This window comes from Anguilla anguilla, chromosome 2 (assembly GCF_013347855.1).
Source record: "Anguilla anguilla isolate fAngAng1 chromosome 2, fAngAng1.pri, whole genome shotgun sequence".
Taxonomy (NCBI): domain Eukaryota; kingdom Metazoa; phylum Chordata; class Actinopteri; order Anguilliformes; family Anguillidae; genus Anguilla; species Anguilla anguilla.
The window spans coordinates 32318558-32338509 of record NC_049202.1 but is presented as its reverse complement, the minus strand read 5'-3'; the positions used below and the strand labels follow the sequence as shown (position 1 = coordinate 32338509).

General features: G+C 38.3%; 1 protein-coding gene across 1 annotated transcript in view; it reads left to right on the top strand.

Moving 5' to 3' along the window:
• The window catches only part of LOC118219691 (C1q-related factor), a 29366-nt gene extending 17977 nt beyond the window's left edge, over positions 1-11389 (top strand). Inside the window, exon 2 of the mRNA XM_035403030.1 lies at positions 9784-11389. Coding sequence (XP_035258921.1) covers positions 9784-9963 — 180 coding nt within the window. The 3' untranslated portion in view covers positions 9964-11389. The remainder of the gene's footprint in view (positions 1-9783) is intronic.
• Positions 11390-19952: the final 8563 nt, after the last annotated feature.

The following is a 19952-nucleotide window of genomic DNA, read 5'->3' as shown; positions in this document are numbered from 1 at the left end:
AACTGGCACACTTTAGAACGTACATAGAGAGATCGAAGAGTTTGACTAACATCTGTCTAGTCTGTGATGTGTTATTTGGACTTGATGTGAGAGTGATATGAATGATTCAGGTGTTTAAATTGGTTTGAGAAATAGAATCAAGGTCCTTTTTTAATAGCCATAGCTATTCCCATACAGTACATATTTTTAATATGCACAGGGTATAGCTTGGCATTAATTTTTAATTTAGAGAAGTATTTCAGAATTGCAAGATGCAACAGCTTTAGAAAAATCTTAAATCTTTATCTCTTTTTTTTAGTTTTTTGTACTAAAGTGCATTGTCCTTCTTGATGATATTACTTGATGTGTAATAGGATTGCATTTCAATTGCACATCCGTGTGTATGCATATGTTTATCAGAGAGAGGAACAAGATAGTCGAAGAGCCATCTGTGAGAGGTATAGGAAGGGTAATTGAAATGTATGTGATAGTCAGAGCAACTGGGAGCTGTATTCACCATCTGGGCCCATGATGAAAATCTGGGTAATGAGGGAGCCCACACTGAGCAGGGGCAAGCAGGACTCTCTGAATCAGGGGCACATGACAGCACATGTGCGTCATCCCCAAGCTGTGTCCCGCCCACAGTCCCACACAACATTTGACTTCAACATGAGTTGGCAACAAACTCCACGTCGGCAACAAACTTCAACAATTAATTTTATGTGAATTCCTCCAGCTGATGTCATCCTTGATACATCAAAAACTAAGACAAAAGAAATCGTATCTCAGTTTCTTCATGAGACATTTGTTCTGCCAGACACACTCTCTATAGAACAAAAGGGAATAATACGCTCCTTCTAATCAACTTCCAAATACCCTCCTGTCAGCCTAGCAGTAGCTCTCAGAAAACCACCGATATTCAGATTTTTTTTTTTCAACAGAAGTCAACAGAAGTTTTATTTTTTTTTCATTAACACGTATTTTCTGTGGCCCAACATACATATATATTAAGGTTTTGCCAGCTCTATCCCCACTGCCCTTGGCTTTGCATTTGTTCGACCCTCGCTGTGTACCTACAAACAGCAGTCCAGGAAGACCAAAAGCTCATTTCTTTCTGTCTAACTCTGTGCAAGCTGGCATTCATCTTACTCTAGCTTTTTTTTCTCCTCAACATTCTGAGTAGCTGCTCTGATCCCTTGAACTATCGATCTGCTCCTGTCTCCAACGGCAAGGTAGATATGGCTTTCTGTGTTTGTCCAAGCAGGAGGGGTGCATTTGTGTGAGTTTGTGTGTGCGCGCGTGTGCGTGTGTGTGTGTGGTACATAAACAGGTGTTATTGATTGAGAACTGATGTAGAAATTGATCAAGAAATTGTCCCCTTATTATTTTTGCTTTTGCGACAGGCCTTGAAGTGTAATCTGTTTGCCATTTTCAATTGAGTTGCACATTGTATTTTACCCAGCACACATATATGCAGATATACAATCAGAGTATCATTTGTCACCTCCAACTGCCTTTGGGAACGCTGAAAGTCTCAAAGAACAGAACCCTACAGAGAAACATAACGAACAGAAAAATACCTTGTGATAGACCGCAGGGTCATACTATTCATCAATCCTATTTGCTATTGAATAAAAAGGAATTAATATTATTATTATTAATTTGCACAAAATTCATATTAGGCAGTGCTCTGCATTATTTTTTCAGTAAAAATAATTTGTTGTTTCTCTTAAGACATAACAATTCCACAATTTCAAAAATAATTCAGCCTCTCACCATTTTAGAGCCTTGTATTCATGACTTTATGTGAACGCGTAATTGAGATTTCATTCAGATTTTATCTGAATGGAACTGATGGTGTGCACTGCAGAGGGATATGCCTCAGTGAACATAATGCCCTTACAAATTGCTCCAGTCCATTTTCTGACCACAGAGGGAACGTCCGCAGTCCCCATTAATGAAATAAATAAACTGTGAGCTAATCACCAGAAAATTGTCTTCAGGAAAGTCTGACTAGCTTCAGGACCTCAGATGTGTCAGTACATCTATTGTGTGTACCTTGTTTAAATGGGCAATTAATTACTCAGTTTATCCCAGCCACCTGTTCAGCCAGCTTGCAGGCAGATTTTTAAAAACCAAGAGCTGGGTCGGTGCCCATGCACTCAAGGCCATTCTGTGGAGGCTAAATCTGAAAGGATGGTGCATATAATTTTTGATCTCTATTAATTAATACAGAATTCCACTCGCAGGAGAATACCACATCAACTAGCTGCCATTAAGAATGCACTTTTTGAAGAAAAATTATTGAAAACGAAGCAGTAAATTGTCAGCAGACTAGGTAAAATCCAGATTTTTATCTTGCTTACAGTAATATTATGTGGAAAATACATTAGAATATATCCTAACTGAAAGTTGGAGACTGATGTGAACATGCTATACGGTACATCAGTATACAGTATATTTTTTTTAACTTTTACTCTAACATTACTCCAGCACATTGAATTTGAAATGAAACTGTGATTAGGAGGTGCCGACTGTCAGCTTTAATTTAAGGGTATTTACATCCACAGTGATTCATGTAGGAATTACAGCCCTTTAATACATAGTCCCCCATTTTAGCAACCAAAAGCAATTAGACAAATTAACATAATCTTAAATGAAGTTGTCATATTTAGTACTTGGTTGCAAATCCTTTGCATTCGATGACTGCCTGAAGTCTGTGACCCGTAGACATTACCAGTTACTGGGTATCTTCCCTGGTAGTACTCTGCTGGGCTTGTCCTGCAGCCCTTTTCAGTTCCTGTTCACTTCAGTCTTGTCTTCAGCCAGAGAAGCGCATGTTCAGATGGACAAAGGTTTGGTGATTGACTTGGCCTGTCAATCACATTCCACTTAAAGCTTCTCGCTAGTTTTATCAGTATGTTTGGGACCATTGTCCTGCTGCAAGGTGAAGCATCGTCCTATGAGTATTGAGGCATTTGGTTGGATTTGAGTAGATAAGATGTTTCTGTACATTTCAGAATTCCATAACACTACCTCCATCGTGTTTTAATGGGGGGGGGGGGGTTGCTTTGGACTTTGAGCAGTAATAAATACATTAATACTCACCTGTCCGTAAAAGTTTGTTCCATAATTTTTTAAAATGTACCTTTTAGTGAACTGTAACATGGTCATTCTGTTCTTGAGGTGCACCAGTGGTGTGCATCTTGCAGTCACCTCTCTGGGATCATTCTGGTTATGCCTACATTGTGAAGAGTGTTTTTCATCTGTTTGACATTTGAAAAGGGTTTTTCTTCACAATTGAAAGCATTATTTGTTCATCCACTACAGTGGTGTACCACGGTCTACCGGGTTGTTTGCTATTACTGAGCCCACCAGTGCATTCAGCCTTCCTAGCAATGTACAAAACAGTTCATTTTGACACACCCAATGTTTTGGATATGTCTCTGATTTGGATTTTAATGCTTTACTGGCATGGTCCTCTTGTAGAGAGACAACAGCAACTCAAAAAACAAATTCCAAAACTAAAATAAACTCTAGACCTTTTGATGCAATAACACACAGCTGGCCAAGAAACCGCTGAGCAGCCAATTGTCCAATTGTTTTTTACATATAAAAAGGGCTGCAATATCCACATGGTGCACCTGATATGGATGTAAATACCATAACATTACATTACATTTATTTGGCAGACTACAAAACTGATACAGCACCGATCAGGTACAATACTCATTATGTAACAGTTATCCATAGCCATGAACACATTAAGTCCAGTAGGCATAGGCTAGGTCAGAAAGCCATGGTAAGTCAAACTAGGAGGCATGACGATGAGCAACAACATCAAGATAATGATACAAGTGCAATATAAGTGCTGGGTGGAGAAACAAGTGTAACATGAAAGTGCTACAGGAACAAATTAGAAAGATTTAAGTGTTCCTAGATTGGGAGTGCAGTGTAGTGATAGTTAGTCCATGTACAGTCTGAAAAGGTACGTCTTCATAACACAGAGGAAGGGCAATAACCAGGTGGTTCACAGAGGAGTAGGGAGTTTGTTCCTCCATTGGGGAGCTAGGGTGCTGCAGTGAGAGTGATCGAGCTGGTGTGTAGGGTCGAACCATGTTCTGTAGGTAGACGGCGGCTGTCCTGTTAAGGCTGTTAATGCACTTTAACCTCAAACTCATTGTCTTATTTCAAACCCATTATACTGTAGTACAGAGTCAAAAAAGTCCCCACAACTCCTCTGCATACATCTTTTTGCCTATATATCTCACAGGTTATGTTTCCTAAAATAATGGTCACAATACAGTAAGCTGCCTTTGTACTGTTCTATCCCAGTAATTGCTTAACTAACTTCTTTACATTATAACTTACCGTAGTTATTAGTTATGTGGGGCAGGGTCTGTTGAAATACAATTAAAAGATTTAATTACACGAACTGCAAATTAGTTATCTACTTTAGCAAGTGTGAAATGCTGTCTACATACACAGTAGTTTTACAGCATTAGTCCTGCAAATAAATTATTACATGTGTAAAGTTTCAGTTGAAAGGGTCACCTTATTTCTCTACTTCAAGAAAATGTGTTCAATTGAAGAACTCCTCAATATAACCATGAACATAGAACCCAGTGAAGAATGTCTCTCTGAAATAAAATGTTTGCACTTACGATATCCTTTGTTTCAGTAACTATTGGTCTAAAATAGTTTCATGTATTCGTGATTCAAGGTACTGCCTTAAGTAATGTGAACACTGGTTTACATAAACTGCGCCAGTTAACTTTGCTGACCTTGAGTGCGGTATGCCGCCTCAGCAATTATGTGAAAATGTTGTGAAAAATGCTTTAAATAATCTCCAGAAGGTAAAATGCCTGGGCAGGTCATTCTTAGCTCACCCTCTCCATCTGACAGTAAGCATTTCAGTTTCAGACGATAACACACATTTATATTATTCGTCTGATTAGAAACACAGCTGTCACTTTTTCATCAGGAATAAAAACGCAGCTCATGCTTTCAGCCACCTTAGCCTGTTTGCTCCATCTCTACACATCACCGTAGGACCTTCACCCAGAACACTGCTGAAACATTCCGGACTGAGTGTTTAATTAGGCACGTCAGAGGACGAATGAGAAACATAACTCATAATGAGCTGGGCTGTGGTTACTCCAAACATATGATTGAGAACCCATGATAGTGTGGGAATTCTGCCTCTCCCCTCAGAAAGAAACTCCATCACTGGCACGCAGTTGCTGAAATAAAGCTTCAAGGGTTAATTTCTAGATGGGAGCTTTCACAGATAGAAGGAGGTGTATGGGTCAACAGATGGCAAAAAAAAAAAATTATGAAGCAAAGAAATGATAAACAATGTTCTTTGCCAGACTTTTGGGTTCATTTTTATCTGAAAGATAGTATGAACACACTCTTTCTGCTGCAACTCAGTACACAAAATGGTGTAACCTATGTCACTTTGGGGTGTATCAAAAAAAAGTGATGAGCCTAGAAAATCTGACTAAATTGGTCAGAGACATAGTCAACACACTGGGTGCATCAAAATACTGTTTAATATATATATATTGTTTAATATATTGTTAGGAAGCAAGAATGCACTGGTGAGCTCAGCAAGAGCAAGAAATAAAGAAGAAAAACCCCTTTCCAATTGCCAAGCAGATCAATACACTGTCCTGGATGTAGGCGCAGATATGTCAAAGACTCCAAAAAGAGAAGACTACATGAGCGTAACCTCAGAGGATTCAACACAAGATGCAAACCACTGGTAAGCCTCAAGAACAGAATGGCCAGGCTAGAGTTAGCTAAAAAGTACATTAAAAAAGTGTAGAGTACTAATTGTATGGACAGATGAGATGAGTATCAACCTGCTCCAAAGTGATGAAATATGAAAGTGTGAGGAAAGAAAAGGACTGCTCATGATTCAAATCACACCAGATGAGGGCAGGGGGTAATTTGGTGGAGGTAATGTCATAGCAGGTGTGTCTGCCACTGGCACTGGCTCGCTTGTCTTCACTGATGATCCAAACAAATTCCTCAAAGTGCATTGGATGGTGCTTCACCTTGCAGCAGGACGATGACCCCATACATACTGCTAAAGCAGCAAATGAGTTTCTCAGGGCCAAAAAGTGGAAAGTACTTGATTTTACCAATAACCTGTCCAACTGAACATGCACCTCACTTGCTGAAGACAAGACCGGAGGCCAAACACCCTACAAACAAACAGGAATTATGGATGACTGGACTACAGGCCTGGTAGAGCATCACCAGGGAAGATACCCAGTATCTGGTGATGTCTGCGGGTCGCAGACTTCAGGTTGTCATGAAATTCAGAGAAAAAAGAAAAAAAGGTATCCATATTGCCCAAAGAGTTGAGTCCCACTTTTTATAAGCATCTCGAAAGGAATGTTAGTGAGATTTTTGCAATCTGATTGGTTTTGTCAAGTCATAGATGGAGTAATATTGTAAATAGAATTGACATGAATTACCTCCTCCAGTTGAAGCACCACCTACACAAGGTCATGATTTGCTAGAAAGAATGAACCATTGGTTTATTAGCAAAGCACATCCCTGGAATATGGGTGAACATATCTCAGGTCAGATTGCCACCCAAATCCGCATCATAGTGCAGACATGTTATGAGTCTTTTAGTCCTTTAATTAGATTAGATTAGAAATTAGATATGTAAAACAGTCACATGTACAAGAGGCAATAATGAAATAATGACCAAATGCATTTCCATGCTCTTGGTTTTACAGTCAATCTTGACATTCAAATGATATGAAACTGATTGTTGTACTGCAGAGAAATGTAGATTTATATATTTAAACCCCATTAAGTGATAGTCAGTTTCCCCAGGTGAACAGGTCACATATTAATATTAATATATATTTGCATACAAAAAATATCTGCCTTGAAAACACTCAAGTAAACGATGTATGGCACACCCACAATAATATGACATCAACACTACCAGGTCATACGACACATTTTCAATGGGATTTAAATCTTTGGCTGGGCCATTACAGAATACTGAACTTATTTTTTAAACCATTCCTTCATAGCTTTTGCTGCATGTTTTGGGTCGTTGTCCTGCTGGAACACAACCCCCCTAACCACCTTGTGCCTGTTGGCAATAAACTTCCTAGCCCCTCTAGCTGAAAAGCAACCCCACAGCATGATGCTGCCACCACACTGTGCAACCTAGGTGATTGGCTGTATTTGTTTTGTGCCAATCATAGCGCTTTGCTCTCAGGCCAAAGAGCTCAACTTTAGTATTCTCAGACGACAAAAGATTCTTCCAGAGGGTCTTTCACATGGCTTCTGGCAAACTCCAGGCATGACTTAAAGACAGCCTTTCACAGAAACGCTTTCCATCTTGACACTCTCCCAAAGAGGCCAAACTGGTGAAGTGCTGAAGAGACTGTTGATCCCTGGGCATTTTCTCACATTTCAGCTCACATTTCAGCTAATGAACTCGGCAACTCTGTCAGTGTAGTAGCTGGCCTCATGGCTATTTCTCTGACAATTGTCTTTCTCATCCAGTTGCTCAGTTTGACAGGACTGCCTGATCGTTCTGAGTGTCTGAGTTGTGCCAGGATTCCTTTTTGTTACAGTGGACATAACTGCGCACTTTTCCAATCTTTTCACAACATTCTCCAACTTTTCTACCTTAATTTGTAATTAATACAAATAAAGTAAATTCCCGCTCTTTATTTTCAATATAATTATGAAGACATATAAATTCTTTGTTTCATTTTGATATATTACTGTTACTCATGTAGGGGTAGAAAAAAATCTAAATGTATATTTTAATTTAACTTTGCTACACAGAAAAATGAGACAAAATCAATGGGGATTAAAACTTTCTGAAGGCACTGTACCTTTGCCTAACTATCTGCAGTCCCTAGTACTTCTGTATACTGCTAGTACAAATAGGTTATATAGGACCTTTTCCTGCAATGCATTGATATCTATTGTCAAACTAAAGGCTTGAGCAAAGACACAAGATTATTCCCAAGACAATTAATGTACAGTTCTACTACTGAAATGAACTACCCTTTATTTCACCCATGCAATGTGACCATATAAACTATAATATACATTACAATTGGGACATAAAGTATGACCGAGGTGTGACTTGACCACAGTCAAACATAATAAAGCTCTTTTCATTTTATAATAATATCAAGTGCATTTTATCTCCAGTCTGGTCCTCATACCATGTTTGTTTCAAAGGAAACTTTGATTTTCTCTCATCTTCAAACTCTCTTCCAACTCTAAATGGGAAAGTGCCATTTGCTTAGAAGTGCAAGCGGGGCAGTTTTCTTTGATGTAAAAAAGTAGTTTACAATTTTATCACAATGTACCCTTTCTGTCCGTGGTATTATGGTAAATTGAATGTGAACATATTCTCTGCAGTTGTATTGTACAGGAAGAACATTTTTCCATCTTTGAAAGCAGTACAGTATTTTTACAAAATCTACTTCAGCTAGTTGCGCATAATATAGAGCAGCATGACAAAATTTCTCATACATGAAATAAATAGGTAGGATAAAGATAAACAGACAAAGGCATGGTCACTCATTGTAGCTCTTCCTACTCTGTTCCATTTTACATTCTTAGTTCACGGTGAACTTCAAAGAGATTGTGAATTATGCAATGGCAAAAATACTATTTAACTTTAGCCTTTGTTGTCTCTCTGCTTTGCAAGAAAACAATCTGTACTAACCTACACCCTACCAGATGTTGAAGAGTATAGAGGCTCTATTTTGGAACCTGCTCTGTTCATACAAATCCTGCTTGGTCCAATCACTGTAGGAGTGCAGAAGTGCAACAGGAATGTTGAATTTCCTTAGATTTATGTTTTAGACAAATATCCATTATATTACACATGCATATTCCTGATATCAGAAAATGCACCTTTTTCATATTTTTGCTTTGCTCTAAAAATATCTTGAGCAGCTTTTGATTAGTTGATTGCTAACAGACTCCTAATCCTCTTGCTAGAAACACTTTCAGTTTTAATTTACCAATGCAAAGGATAGCTAAATATTTAGACAAGGTTATTATATGCGACTAAAATGTTTTTTATCAAAAGCTTGTGCTAGAGGAATAGAGGAATGAACTAGGAAGACTATTATATTTCTGAGGAATGACAAAACAAATTAATTGAAGTATATTAGTTAGCTATACAGACAATACATTTTTAAGAAACCATTTTGTTTAAGAGAAGTCAAGAATACTTTCAACAATTCTGTATGCAACTATTCCAGACATGCTCCCAAACAAAACAAGACAATGTATTTAAAAATAATTTATAAATGTGTTTCTTCCTTTTTTGGCATGACCCTCCATTTGTCCTATTGAATTCAATGAATTCTTGTTTATTTTGTGTAATATAACTCGATTCAACATCTGCAGAGTAAATTTACAGTTATTTCCCCAGATCTAGTACCGTCTTTCTCGTTTGCATCAATTCAAGATTACGAGTGAATGAAAACCAGACGGTGTTGAATTGTAAATGGCTGGGAAAACACTTGGATAGTGTACAGTACCTTGTTCTATCACAGAACGGTGTCCCAAAATATTCCATTCCATTTTCATTTCAATTTCACCTTGAGCTCTTGCTTGATCGATGAAATGTCAGTTAAATGTCATGTAATATGGCCTCTTGTTAAAACATTAAGAGGGCAAGTTTGTGGTATGTGATGTGGCCTTTATTTTATTATGATGACAAAAAATTGAAAAACGTGATGTCTCAAGCTTTGTTATCAACTCAGGTGTCGCCTTTTGTTTTTGCAGGTTAGAGCCAGTGCCATAGCTCAAGACGCTGACCAGAACTATGACTACGCCAGCAACAGTGTTATTCTGCACTTGGATGCTGGTGATGAGGTCTACATCAAACTTGATGGGGGCAAGGCCCATGGAGGGAACAACAACAAGTACAGCACCTTTTCTGGGTTCATCATCTATGCCGACTGAAGGGGAGTCAGGGAGGGTTTGAAGACCAGAGCACTTTTTCAGATTCTGCCTCTCTTTCTCTCTCTCTCTCTCCATCTGTCTCACTCTCTCAGCCTCTCTCTCTTTCTCCGCTCTGAAAATGGACTCTTTCTTTCATCCTGAGGGTGCAGAGAAAGCTCTGAGTGGCACCCACTCTACATGCTGGTGTTTTGCCCAGTCAGATATGCTGAAATTTTTGTTTTCAAACAACTTTGCCAGATTGAAAAAAGCTGACCTTGTCTCCATAGCAGAAAGGACACAGGCCTTCCAATCCAGTCTCGACTAACTTCACAGAGATCCCTGCCTTGCCGTTGTATACCTCCTCTTAGCATATAACTATTTTCCTTTGTCCAAATATGTAAAATAACGATGTGCAAAAATCATTGCAGCTATTGCTTTGTGAACCCTATCTGTAGTACCTTATAAGAATAGCTTGCCCCTGAGGGCCTAGGAATGTTATGAGATTGAGGACTTGATGAAAGCACAGCATTATCTTGCAGGAGACAAATTTGAAGATCTCAGCTCAAGGGGGGATTCTTTCTTTGACTGGCTGTTATGAATTTCACATAAAGCACAGTGCCACTTGGTGGTTGCATATTGTCATGGTTGTTTTCTTTGCAATGCCTGCTGTAAGCACAACTGGGCAGACTTGTGGTTGGATGTTGTTAGTGCAGGACCTATCTTACAGAAAAAAACATGGTGGCCCACATGTTCTGCACAAAAACATTTCTCATCAGCACCCCCTGCCTTCTGTTCCTGTTTGTCTGTTGTGTCCTGTTGATGGACTACTGTATGCATTTTATGGAAGACCCCATGTATATTAGATATTCTAGTTTTGACCTAGCTGTCCTTAAGATTAAGTCTTGCGATATTGTAATTTGTCACTAGCTTCAAGGCAGCAATGACACAAGAAAAAACAGATGGCATACTTGATCTTTCGTCCATTATCAAATGTCCAAATCATCTGTTTGATGGTTGCCATCCCCCTGGAAAATCATGAGCATGTATAGAACAATAGGATTTAGCCAATTATCTGAAGCTGTTTTGAAGCATTTCACATTGGTTTACCAGCTACAAACCCTCCTGCACTTAAGTTGATCATGTAGACAGACTGCACTTGAAATGCTTGTGAAAGTTTAGGAACTACACTTGAAAGGCTTGTGATTGTTCAAATTGTGAGTATGTGTATGAATGTGTCATTACTATATGTTTTGTTACCCCAGATATACTTCATATCAAACAATCAAAGACATGTTCATCAGCCAATGAGATTGCAGTGGGGAGGGGAGAGTCTCTGAATGCAGAAATAGATTAAAACTGCTTGTAAAATGAAATGTGTTATGTTTGTCAATCTTTTTTTTTTTGGAATTGTTGAATAAATTATAATAATAAATGGGATTTTTGGAGTTCCTTTTCTTATGAGTTATTTTGCCATATATATATATATATATATATATATATATATATACAAACGTATTGAGACAGTAACAAATTGTTGTTTTGTCTCTGTACTCCAGCACACTGGATTTGAAATAAAGCATTGAATATGAGATTAAAGTGGCCCGGCAGCTTTAACTTAAAGGTATTTTCATACATATCATATGGTCATGTGTAGAAATTACAGCCCTTTTAGAGTCAAAATAACAAAAATTGTGTCACTGTCCCAAAACTTTAGCATTTAATTTTATAAGGATAAGTATATGGCCAATCTCCGAGATACACAAATGGGAAAAGGGAAAGGGGAAAAAATGGCAAAAAGACCCAAGGTTGGACTGAAATGGATTGCTTCATTTGCTGTATACATACAATAGTGTGCATGAATGGATTTTTGACTTGTTTTTGTTTCTAAAAGGGTATTACAAAAAGAGCATTACTTGTCACTGGAGATAAATCAAGAACCATTGAAATAAATAAATAAAAATTCAGTACTTCAGCGGTGCACTTCTTTTTCCTGTCCCCTGACGCATGAAACCAAAAATGTGTTTGTTTCCCTGTTTTCTTCTGATGATATGTATCAGTCACTAGGGTGGAAGAACAGAGATGATTCCCTTCTAAACATCTGTGTGTGGGGACTGCTGGAACGGAAAGGTGTGGGATGAGATAAAGTCATCTCAACTTCAATTGGCACAATCAAAAGGGAGAGAGGAAAAAAAAACAGCTACATATAAGTTACGTTAAATGCCAGACTCCTGAAAAAGGTAATTGACAGTCCCTTTCAATCAAAGCAGAGATGTCCACCTATGATGAGGCAATTTAGCTAAGAGAGATTTTAAAATGTGATGCTGGGATGGGGTACTGCATTAAGGGCCTTGTTTTCACAGATGGATCCAAACCTGCCAGGGTGTTCCCTGTGTTGGGCTGGATTATACCAGCACTGGAGTAAGCAAAAGGATGGACTGTTTAAATCAGACATACAACACTAAAACTGCAGTACTGCATTACAGTTAGTAAAGAAATAGATTGTCTTCACCAGTGGTGATATTCCATAGGGCAGCTTTCAGAAGTTCTCAATTTAATTAAATTCAGAAGGTCTAATTAAACTACAAGTCAGAATCATTTGCAGGACTTTTCAGTATGACAAATATTATATTTAAAAATTTGTATCTGTAAATAGACAGCATTAATCATCCAAAAAAAACAAGTTATCATGGTTTAAATAAATTAAAATGTTTAAGTAAACTGTAAATAAACCAAATCTAACTGTCGATGTAGACAACATCATTTGGAGAAACTCACAATCAGTTATGAGAATAGAATACACTCTATGAGATTACAGCTTAAAGATACAATCCACTAACAGCATGGGCGGAAATGAGGTGGACAGACTGCGAGGAGCTACATTTTTGTTGCTAGGGACGATCAAACAGCAGACCACTAACCACGACTCCAAAGTGTACAAAGCAGTGGCCTCCTGTCTCTCAGTTCAATTTGTCTTGAAGTCAATTACTTTTAGGAGAGTGTCAGTTTCCCTTTCTGGCTTTCCTCGTTCCCCCTCTAGCCTTTAACCTACTCTGACAAACAGAGGGGGAGGTAGCTGCTGCAAGTGCATTTTCCTCACTGACTTCCAGACAAAAGTAATATTGTTGCTGTCTGGGCTTGCTTTATCACGTCCTTCATTTGTCAGACTGGGCTCAACCAGCATAGAGAAGTCCTTTGTTCACTCTCTGGGCGACCAGAGGCTGGCCACTGACATGCATTTTCCAGTCAATCAGCCAGCAAGGACGCGTGTAGTCTGTGGAGGCTGACACAATGCACTGGACATGAAGACCTCCCCAAAAACCCCCACTCCCTGTTTTATCATCTTACCAATTCATAAGATCCTTATCAGATTATAGATTACCATCTTCATTGTGATTCAAAAAATCAATTTTGTTTTCCCTCATTAAATGAAAGGATGTGCTGCATTACTCTATTGCCAAATGTCAAATTACCGGATTGTCAAATGTCAAATCTTTTAAAAAAAACTCAAAGGAGTAGCACTACATTAAGGATTTCTCAATCTGTATATTTTAACTCAGTTTATTTAAAATCTGTTTCAAAACAGTTATGCACGTGTGACCAGACCGGCTAAAGCACAAAGAAATTAAGTGGCTCGACTACGCCACCTTGGGGATTTCACCCAAGGAACTAGTTATGAACACTTGTTACACACACAAGGTTAACCCCACTCAGTTAAGTTTGTAAAAGAGGAACAGGGTCATGATTTCAAGTTCAAAACATGAGTATCAATTTATTTATTGGGAAGAAGAAAAGGAGGCTGTGAAGAAAAATGTTAGTTAAAAAAATGTTTTATTCTCATTCACAATGATGTATTTTAGTAAAATTAATTAAAAGTAGATAAATATATTATTTGAATAGGTTTTGCCTAGAACAGCTACAAAATGCATCGAATAGGAAGTGGACCTACAAAAAAAAATGCTGGTATGTATACTCTACTATGGAGCGAGGCAGGCTGACGGGGGGAAACTTACTATGGGAGCAAGGGAGTACCTACTTACCACACCGGCACGTGCTTGTGCTGTTCCACACACACCCACACATTCACTGCAAAGGAAATGGTGAATTTAAGCTGTAATGCAATACTCAGCCACATGCATGTGAGAAGGGGAGGGACCCTAAACTGCCAATCCCCACAGCACAGCCACCCAACAGGAAATATATTTCCAAAAGGCAGGCAGCTACACAGTTGGTTTGTCAAGAAGATTACAATATCACTGAACCAGAAAGAAACAAAATACCAACAAATGAAATTGACATAAAGAAAACAGACATTACTTCACTCAGGCTCCAGTGCAGGGCTCAGTACTGTTGCAAAGATAATTCAGTCAATAACGCACAGGGAACACTGTGCCTTTAAGAAAAAACTACAATAGAAAGCCACCTAAGACAAACAATTGCGGAGCATATAACAGTAGACACATTCCTACACTCAATCAAGACAGTAACAGCTAGCGTGCTCCAAGCGCAAGCCGCGAGGCAAGATTAAGGGCAAAACAAAACGGCAAAACAGCAGCGGAGTTTCTCTGCAATGATAACAATGGCACAGAATTATTTTCATGGCCTTTATAATTCGTAGTTACCGTAATGGCAATTAAAAGAGACGCTCAGCGTGCTGCATTAAAAGATGTAAACAAACCACCATGAAAACAGGGTCAGAAACAGGGTCAACCACCTAGTTAGAGTTATAAAATAGTACAAATTTCAATAATCGTCTAAGAATGAATTAGCACCAGCACCCACCAGGATTACCGCTATTAATAGCCTACGGGAGTAGCGAGGGATCTAACAATGAGATTACCCAAACAGTTCAGTAAATAAAATGAGTGTACCTCGAACAGGAGTCATGTGTACATCTGCCAATCATTGCAGCTCTGAGAACACCAACACCCAAGTTAGCATAAAATGTTTGTTTGCATCTACAACAAAATAAGAACCAATTTGATTCAGAGAGGGAGATACAAACGCAACAGGTGACCTACCTTAGCAGCAAAGTGGGGGGGGGGAGGAGTAAAACAAGGCTGGCACCTGGACAGAAGTCAAAGCAGGAACTAGCTTTCGGTATGACTATGCTTTCAGGCTATATATACTGAACGTGAGGTAGTAAATGAGATAATTGTCAGACCACTCCTCTCTTAGGTATAATGGGCAGCAAATAATTATTCAAAAATAAGACGATAAGTAGGAAGTGGAGGTGTGTCTACCAGTCAAAATGTAGTGAGGGCTCGGTCACACACGCTTTCTACAATCGCAATTAGCATGGTAATTTTTTGAACAAAGAGCCATTCAACAGGGGCTATCCAGTTCCAGTCCTCAAGGACAGTAGTCCAGTAGATTGTCCAACTCACACAAACATTTAATCAAAAACATTCTCCAAACAATTAACCCTTTGTTTTCCTTTTCATTAACTTGCTGTCCGCTAATAAGAGGCCTTGTTGGCATAGCAACAGTTGCTAACCACCACTGACTCCATCAGGCTTTCACATCAAGGTAAAGCCAAGACTTTGGCCAGGGCTTGACAAAGGGTCAATTAGGTGGTGAAGTACCTGGGTGAGATGAATGTGATAAAAAAAAAATTATTATTTTTTTTACATGTGGGTCTGGTACAGACAACAAATTCAGGGATTGTGCTTGAGATGAACAACTCTGTTTTTTTTTTCATTTTATTCTTTGCCAAGTAAAGTAAAGCCATCTCGAAGTACACCTCCTTTGTATATACCTTCTTCAAGGGCAAATAAAGCTATCCAAACCAGGTCTTGGAACATAGTAGAAATGGTTTCACAGCACAAGTCTCCCACATTTCTACAAAATTCAAGAGTTACATCAAGTATATGACCAGGTATATGGTTTCCCAGCAGCTATGCTGCCCCATTCTCATAACTAACTGCTGAAGTTAAGAAGGTGTGTGTTCACTTTGTACTTAGATGGGAGACTTCCTGTGAAAACTAAGCTGTTGTCGGTGGGCTAGTTGAGGACAGTCAATGCCCCAACAGAATGAGGTCCTGACTCATTGTGGTTATTAAAGTTCCCATAGCACTTTTCGAAAGAAGAGAGTCGTTAACCCTGGTATCCTAGCCAAATTCCCACAAAAAATCTACTTCTGGTCACCTAATTGCCCCTGTGTCTGCCTCAACAATCCCTTGCATTCCTACCTAATTTAATTCCCTGAAGGTGATTATTCCAGCATGATTTGGTCAGATTTGATAAAAGGTACATTCATGTTCCTGTGACGTGTTTTTGACAGCGCTAATTAACAGTACACCTTTCAGGGTCATCTAAGCCACTGTTGCTGGACTTTTTGGCGTGAAGCTTAGGGAATAAAATTCAGTGAATGCCAGCTTAATTTAGCAGACTTCACTAAAGAAAAAGGTAAACATGAAGATCAACTGTGTTCACTATAATGAAACGTTTTATTAGTTATCTAAAAGCAAGCTATTCACACCTATTCACATGTTCCTTCTGCTCTAATTGTTATGGGATGATTCAATATTTGCAGGTGAATGTAAAATTAACCCAGTGCAAACTACAACAAATAAAATCTGATTTAATTGTAGGATGGCTTTTAGTCCTTGACAAATGACAGAATTGAAGAGCCCAATGACTGCACTAGGCACCAATTCCTTTGCTTTAGATCACCTCCTTTATTGCTAAGAAACCATAACAGCAGCTCTATTTCACATTTATGACACCACTTTAGTTTCCTAGCATAATTAAACATAACGAGTCAAAATCATCAAATAACACACCTGTATGCTGCACTGTGTCTCACTGGCTTTCCATCAGCTTTTTATTTAAACTTTTCATCTCAAAGTGATGGAAAGTTGAAATAATAAGTAATGCCAGTCACTTTGATATGTAAAGAAATGTAATGCCTTTTTTAAATTAAATCTCTCACCAAGCATGGACAAAATGAAAGCAGCAAAAAATCGTTCCGAATGACATTTGGGCCCTGTTTTCACACCAGCAGTGGCAGTAACATAGATGCTATAGGGTGCTATAGCAGAATTGGTAGTTTTATGCAACAGTAATGTTTAATCCATGTGTCTATCCCAAGGCTGCATCCCTTCTCCTGCTGGTAAATTTTGGCCACAATGGATGTAGTGCCAGTAATGATGGGCAGTTCAGCTCTTTCACTTCTTTTGACCCATGGATTTAAATGACTAATAAATCAAAAAATTATATTTTCAAGTTTGGATTTTTTCAGGTAGATTTTGTCACCTTGGTCTGCTGATTGTCCATACATGCCATTGTCTCTACAATCACACACTACAGTCTATGAGATTCATGTACAGGAGGGTCTCAGTAGCCTACTGTGAGTCAGGTTAAAATGTATAGCCTCCAACCAGCTGCCCGCAGCAACTCAAGTAGCCTTGTATCCAGTACTCCTTGTTCAAGTATGATTTTGAGGTGACCTCAAAGACTCTGAAATAAATGCATAATGGCATGCGAATGCATATTCACTGTGCTTAACCCTTGATTATGAAAAAAAAGGTAGATTGAAATGGCAGTGCCCTGCTGCTAGACACTGATCTCTGGAACAATCAGGCAAAATGTGTTCATGCTTGGAATGACTAGTCAAGAAAATCAAATAGTATTACTCTTGCAGTCTGTTGTGGATTAATAGCTTAATGGATAGTGGCCAGCATCTGCAAGCATAAAGACGATTAGAATTTTCATTAACAATTGCTTCATCAGTTTGCATGTCATGGACACAGTGCTCTTAATAGGCATGTGTGACAATAACCCACTACCTAATAAGAAGCACTTTTGGTGCTCGGCTGTGAACACAGACGACCTCATCACGATGAGTGTGGTGGTTTATACCCTAACTTCAATTAACAAGAAGTTAGCAGTCCTACAGAAGTTGCACAAAGGCCTGACAGAGTTGAAAGAGATTAGCCTTAAGTCAAGCACAGACTGAAGATCTCACAAGAGACAGCAGTGTACTAAAAGGCATAGTGTGGAAACTAGCAATGGAAATTGATAATATGAACAAAAATGTCAGAAAAACTATTCTTGATATATAACATGCAACATGCCAGACAATTTTCTCAGGGATCCCCAAATCAGCCCGAAACATACTTAAATAAGTGATAAAGGAATTCATGCATACAGTGTTAAAACTTGCATCAAGTCGTCCTGCAGTTACTAAAAAACTTTCCATTGCAATCATTATCCTGGATTCAAATGTTCAAAGGGGCCTAGGCTAATCATTACCAAATTTAGCATTTTAGCCTGAAGAGCTTGTGAAAAGCAAAGGCAAAGGTAACAAACATCTTAAATCCTATTTCCTGTTTAATAATGTACACACAGTGTAAAGGCAGACAGCCAAAATTTACAATGATAAATCCCCCACTTGTATACCAACAAATATTGTATTTCACCTCATTCTGAGGCAAAGAGAGAAAGAGCGAGAGAGAATTGAATCAATGAATGATGAATGCATCTTACAATCATTCAAGCACAGAAAGTATAATTGAACCTCAGGGATATGAACGCTTCAGGGACAGGGATCGTTTGGAGCTCTGAAAAGTTCGTAACTTCAAAAGTGAATGTTAATATTTTACTCAAATTATAATTTACATTACTTAAGACCAACCTTTTTTTTTTTGGAAAAAAAATAAGCTACTATAATTTTGTTGCTATAAATTTAAGTTTAAGTAGATAACCAATAATCAAACTATCCTAAGTGGGATCTCATTAAAACATTTATTTTATTTTTAGCCATAGCTTGAGTAATTTGTCTGTACACACAGTAATAGAATAATCTGTCTATAGTTGGAAACTGTTGATTTACCATCCATTAAATATGTAACAAAGCAAGCATTAAGTTGAAATGTCATAATAAAGAGTGTTTGCCAATAAGAGATTACATCACAGCTTTATCCTAGCCAACTCAATCATTGGACAGGTGATTGTGTGACTATACATAGGTCAGTGATTGAGCAGATATTTTGATTGTTGAGGATGTAATTCAGATGTTTAAACCAATCAGACGGTACATTCAATATACAGTAGACCATAGAGTTCTTTGCAGCATGTTGCATTCTACATAGCAAAAACATACACCAAGGATGTCACAATGATCTTTCAGAGGGCACATTATAAAACACCATACGGCATAAAGCTATTTTGAATGTTTTAATATTTTCATATTTCAATGTTCTTCTCTGGACAGGACACAAATAATTCTGCTACTGCCAGGGGCCAATAAATGTGAAAAATTGATTTGGACCCATCCAAATTTACTATTGCCTCCATTACTCCTAGCACTTCACAATGCCATTAAGACAGCAAAAATAGGGCTTTTGATATTGAAAATGGTTTTGTTATATTTGTCTAAAAAACATTTGAAAAACCAAAAAACACATGGTTTCTATTTACAGAAAACACATATCAAATATCATACATGCCTAGAAATCAATGATATCAAAACACTTTATGTGAAAACATTTTATAAATGGTATGCCAAATGTGTCCACAACAAGAAGCAGTAGACCTTGAAACATTTTGTCACCACTCACGCAGTGACTACATAAGGCAGAGGGGCACAACAGCCGACTCTGTTAGAGGGTCCCTCAGAGTAACAATAGTACAGTGTTTCACAACCACGTGGTAAATAGTCACTATTGTACTGCAGCTGCAGCCCTGCTCAGCTTCTTCTTTTTTAAAAAGACATCAAAATATATGGCGATACTGCATGTGGAACTATAATTCAGGTCTGTCTCTAAGCATATTTTCTCTTCCTTGCTCTTCTGTGCCCAGATTGTTGTTTCATTCTTAAATTCATGTGATAATGAAGCCATACTGTATAGCATGCCATGAGAATAGTAGAGTCAAGTCACCAAATTTGTCCTTAAAATGCAATTAAATGTAAGTCTTTTTAATGGTGAGACCTTCCCAAATTTTATTTAATGCTGCTTAATTTTAGTTTGATATGTTGATAAAGAATTGGCTGGTTAGGGGTGGAGTTG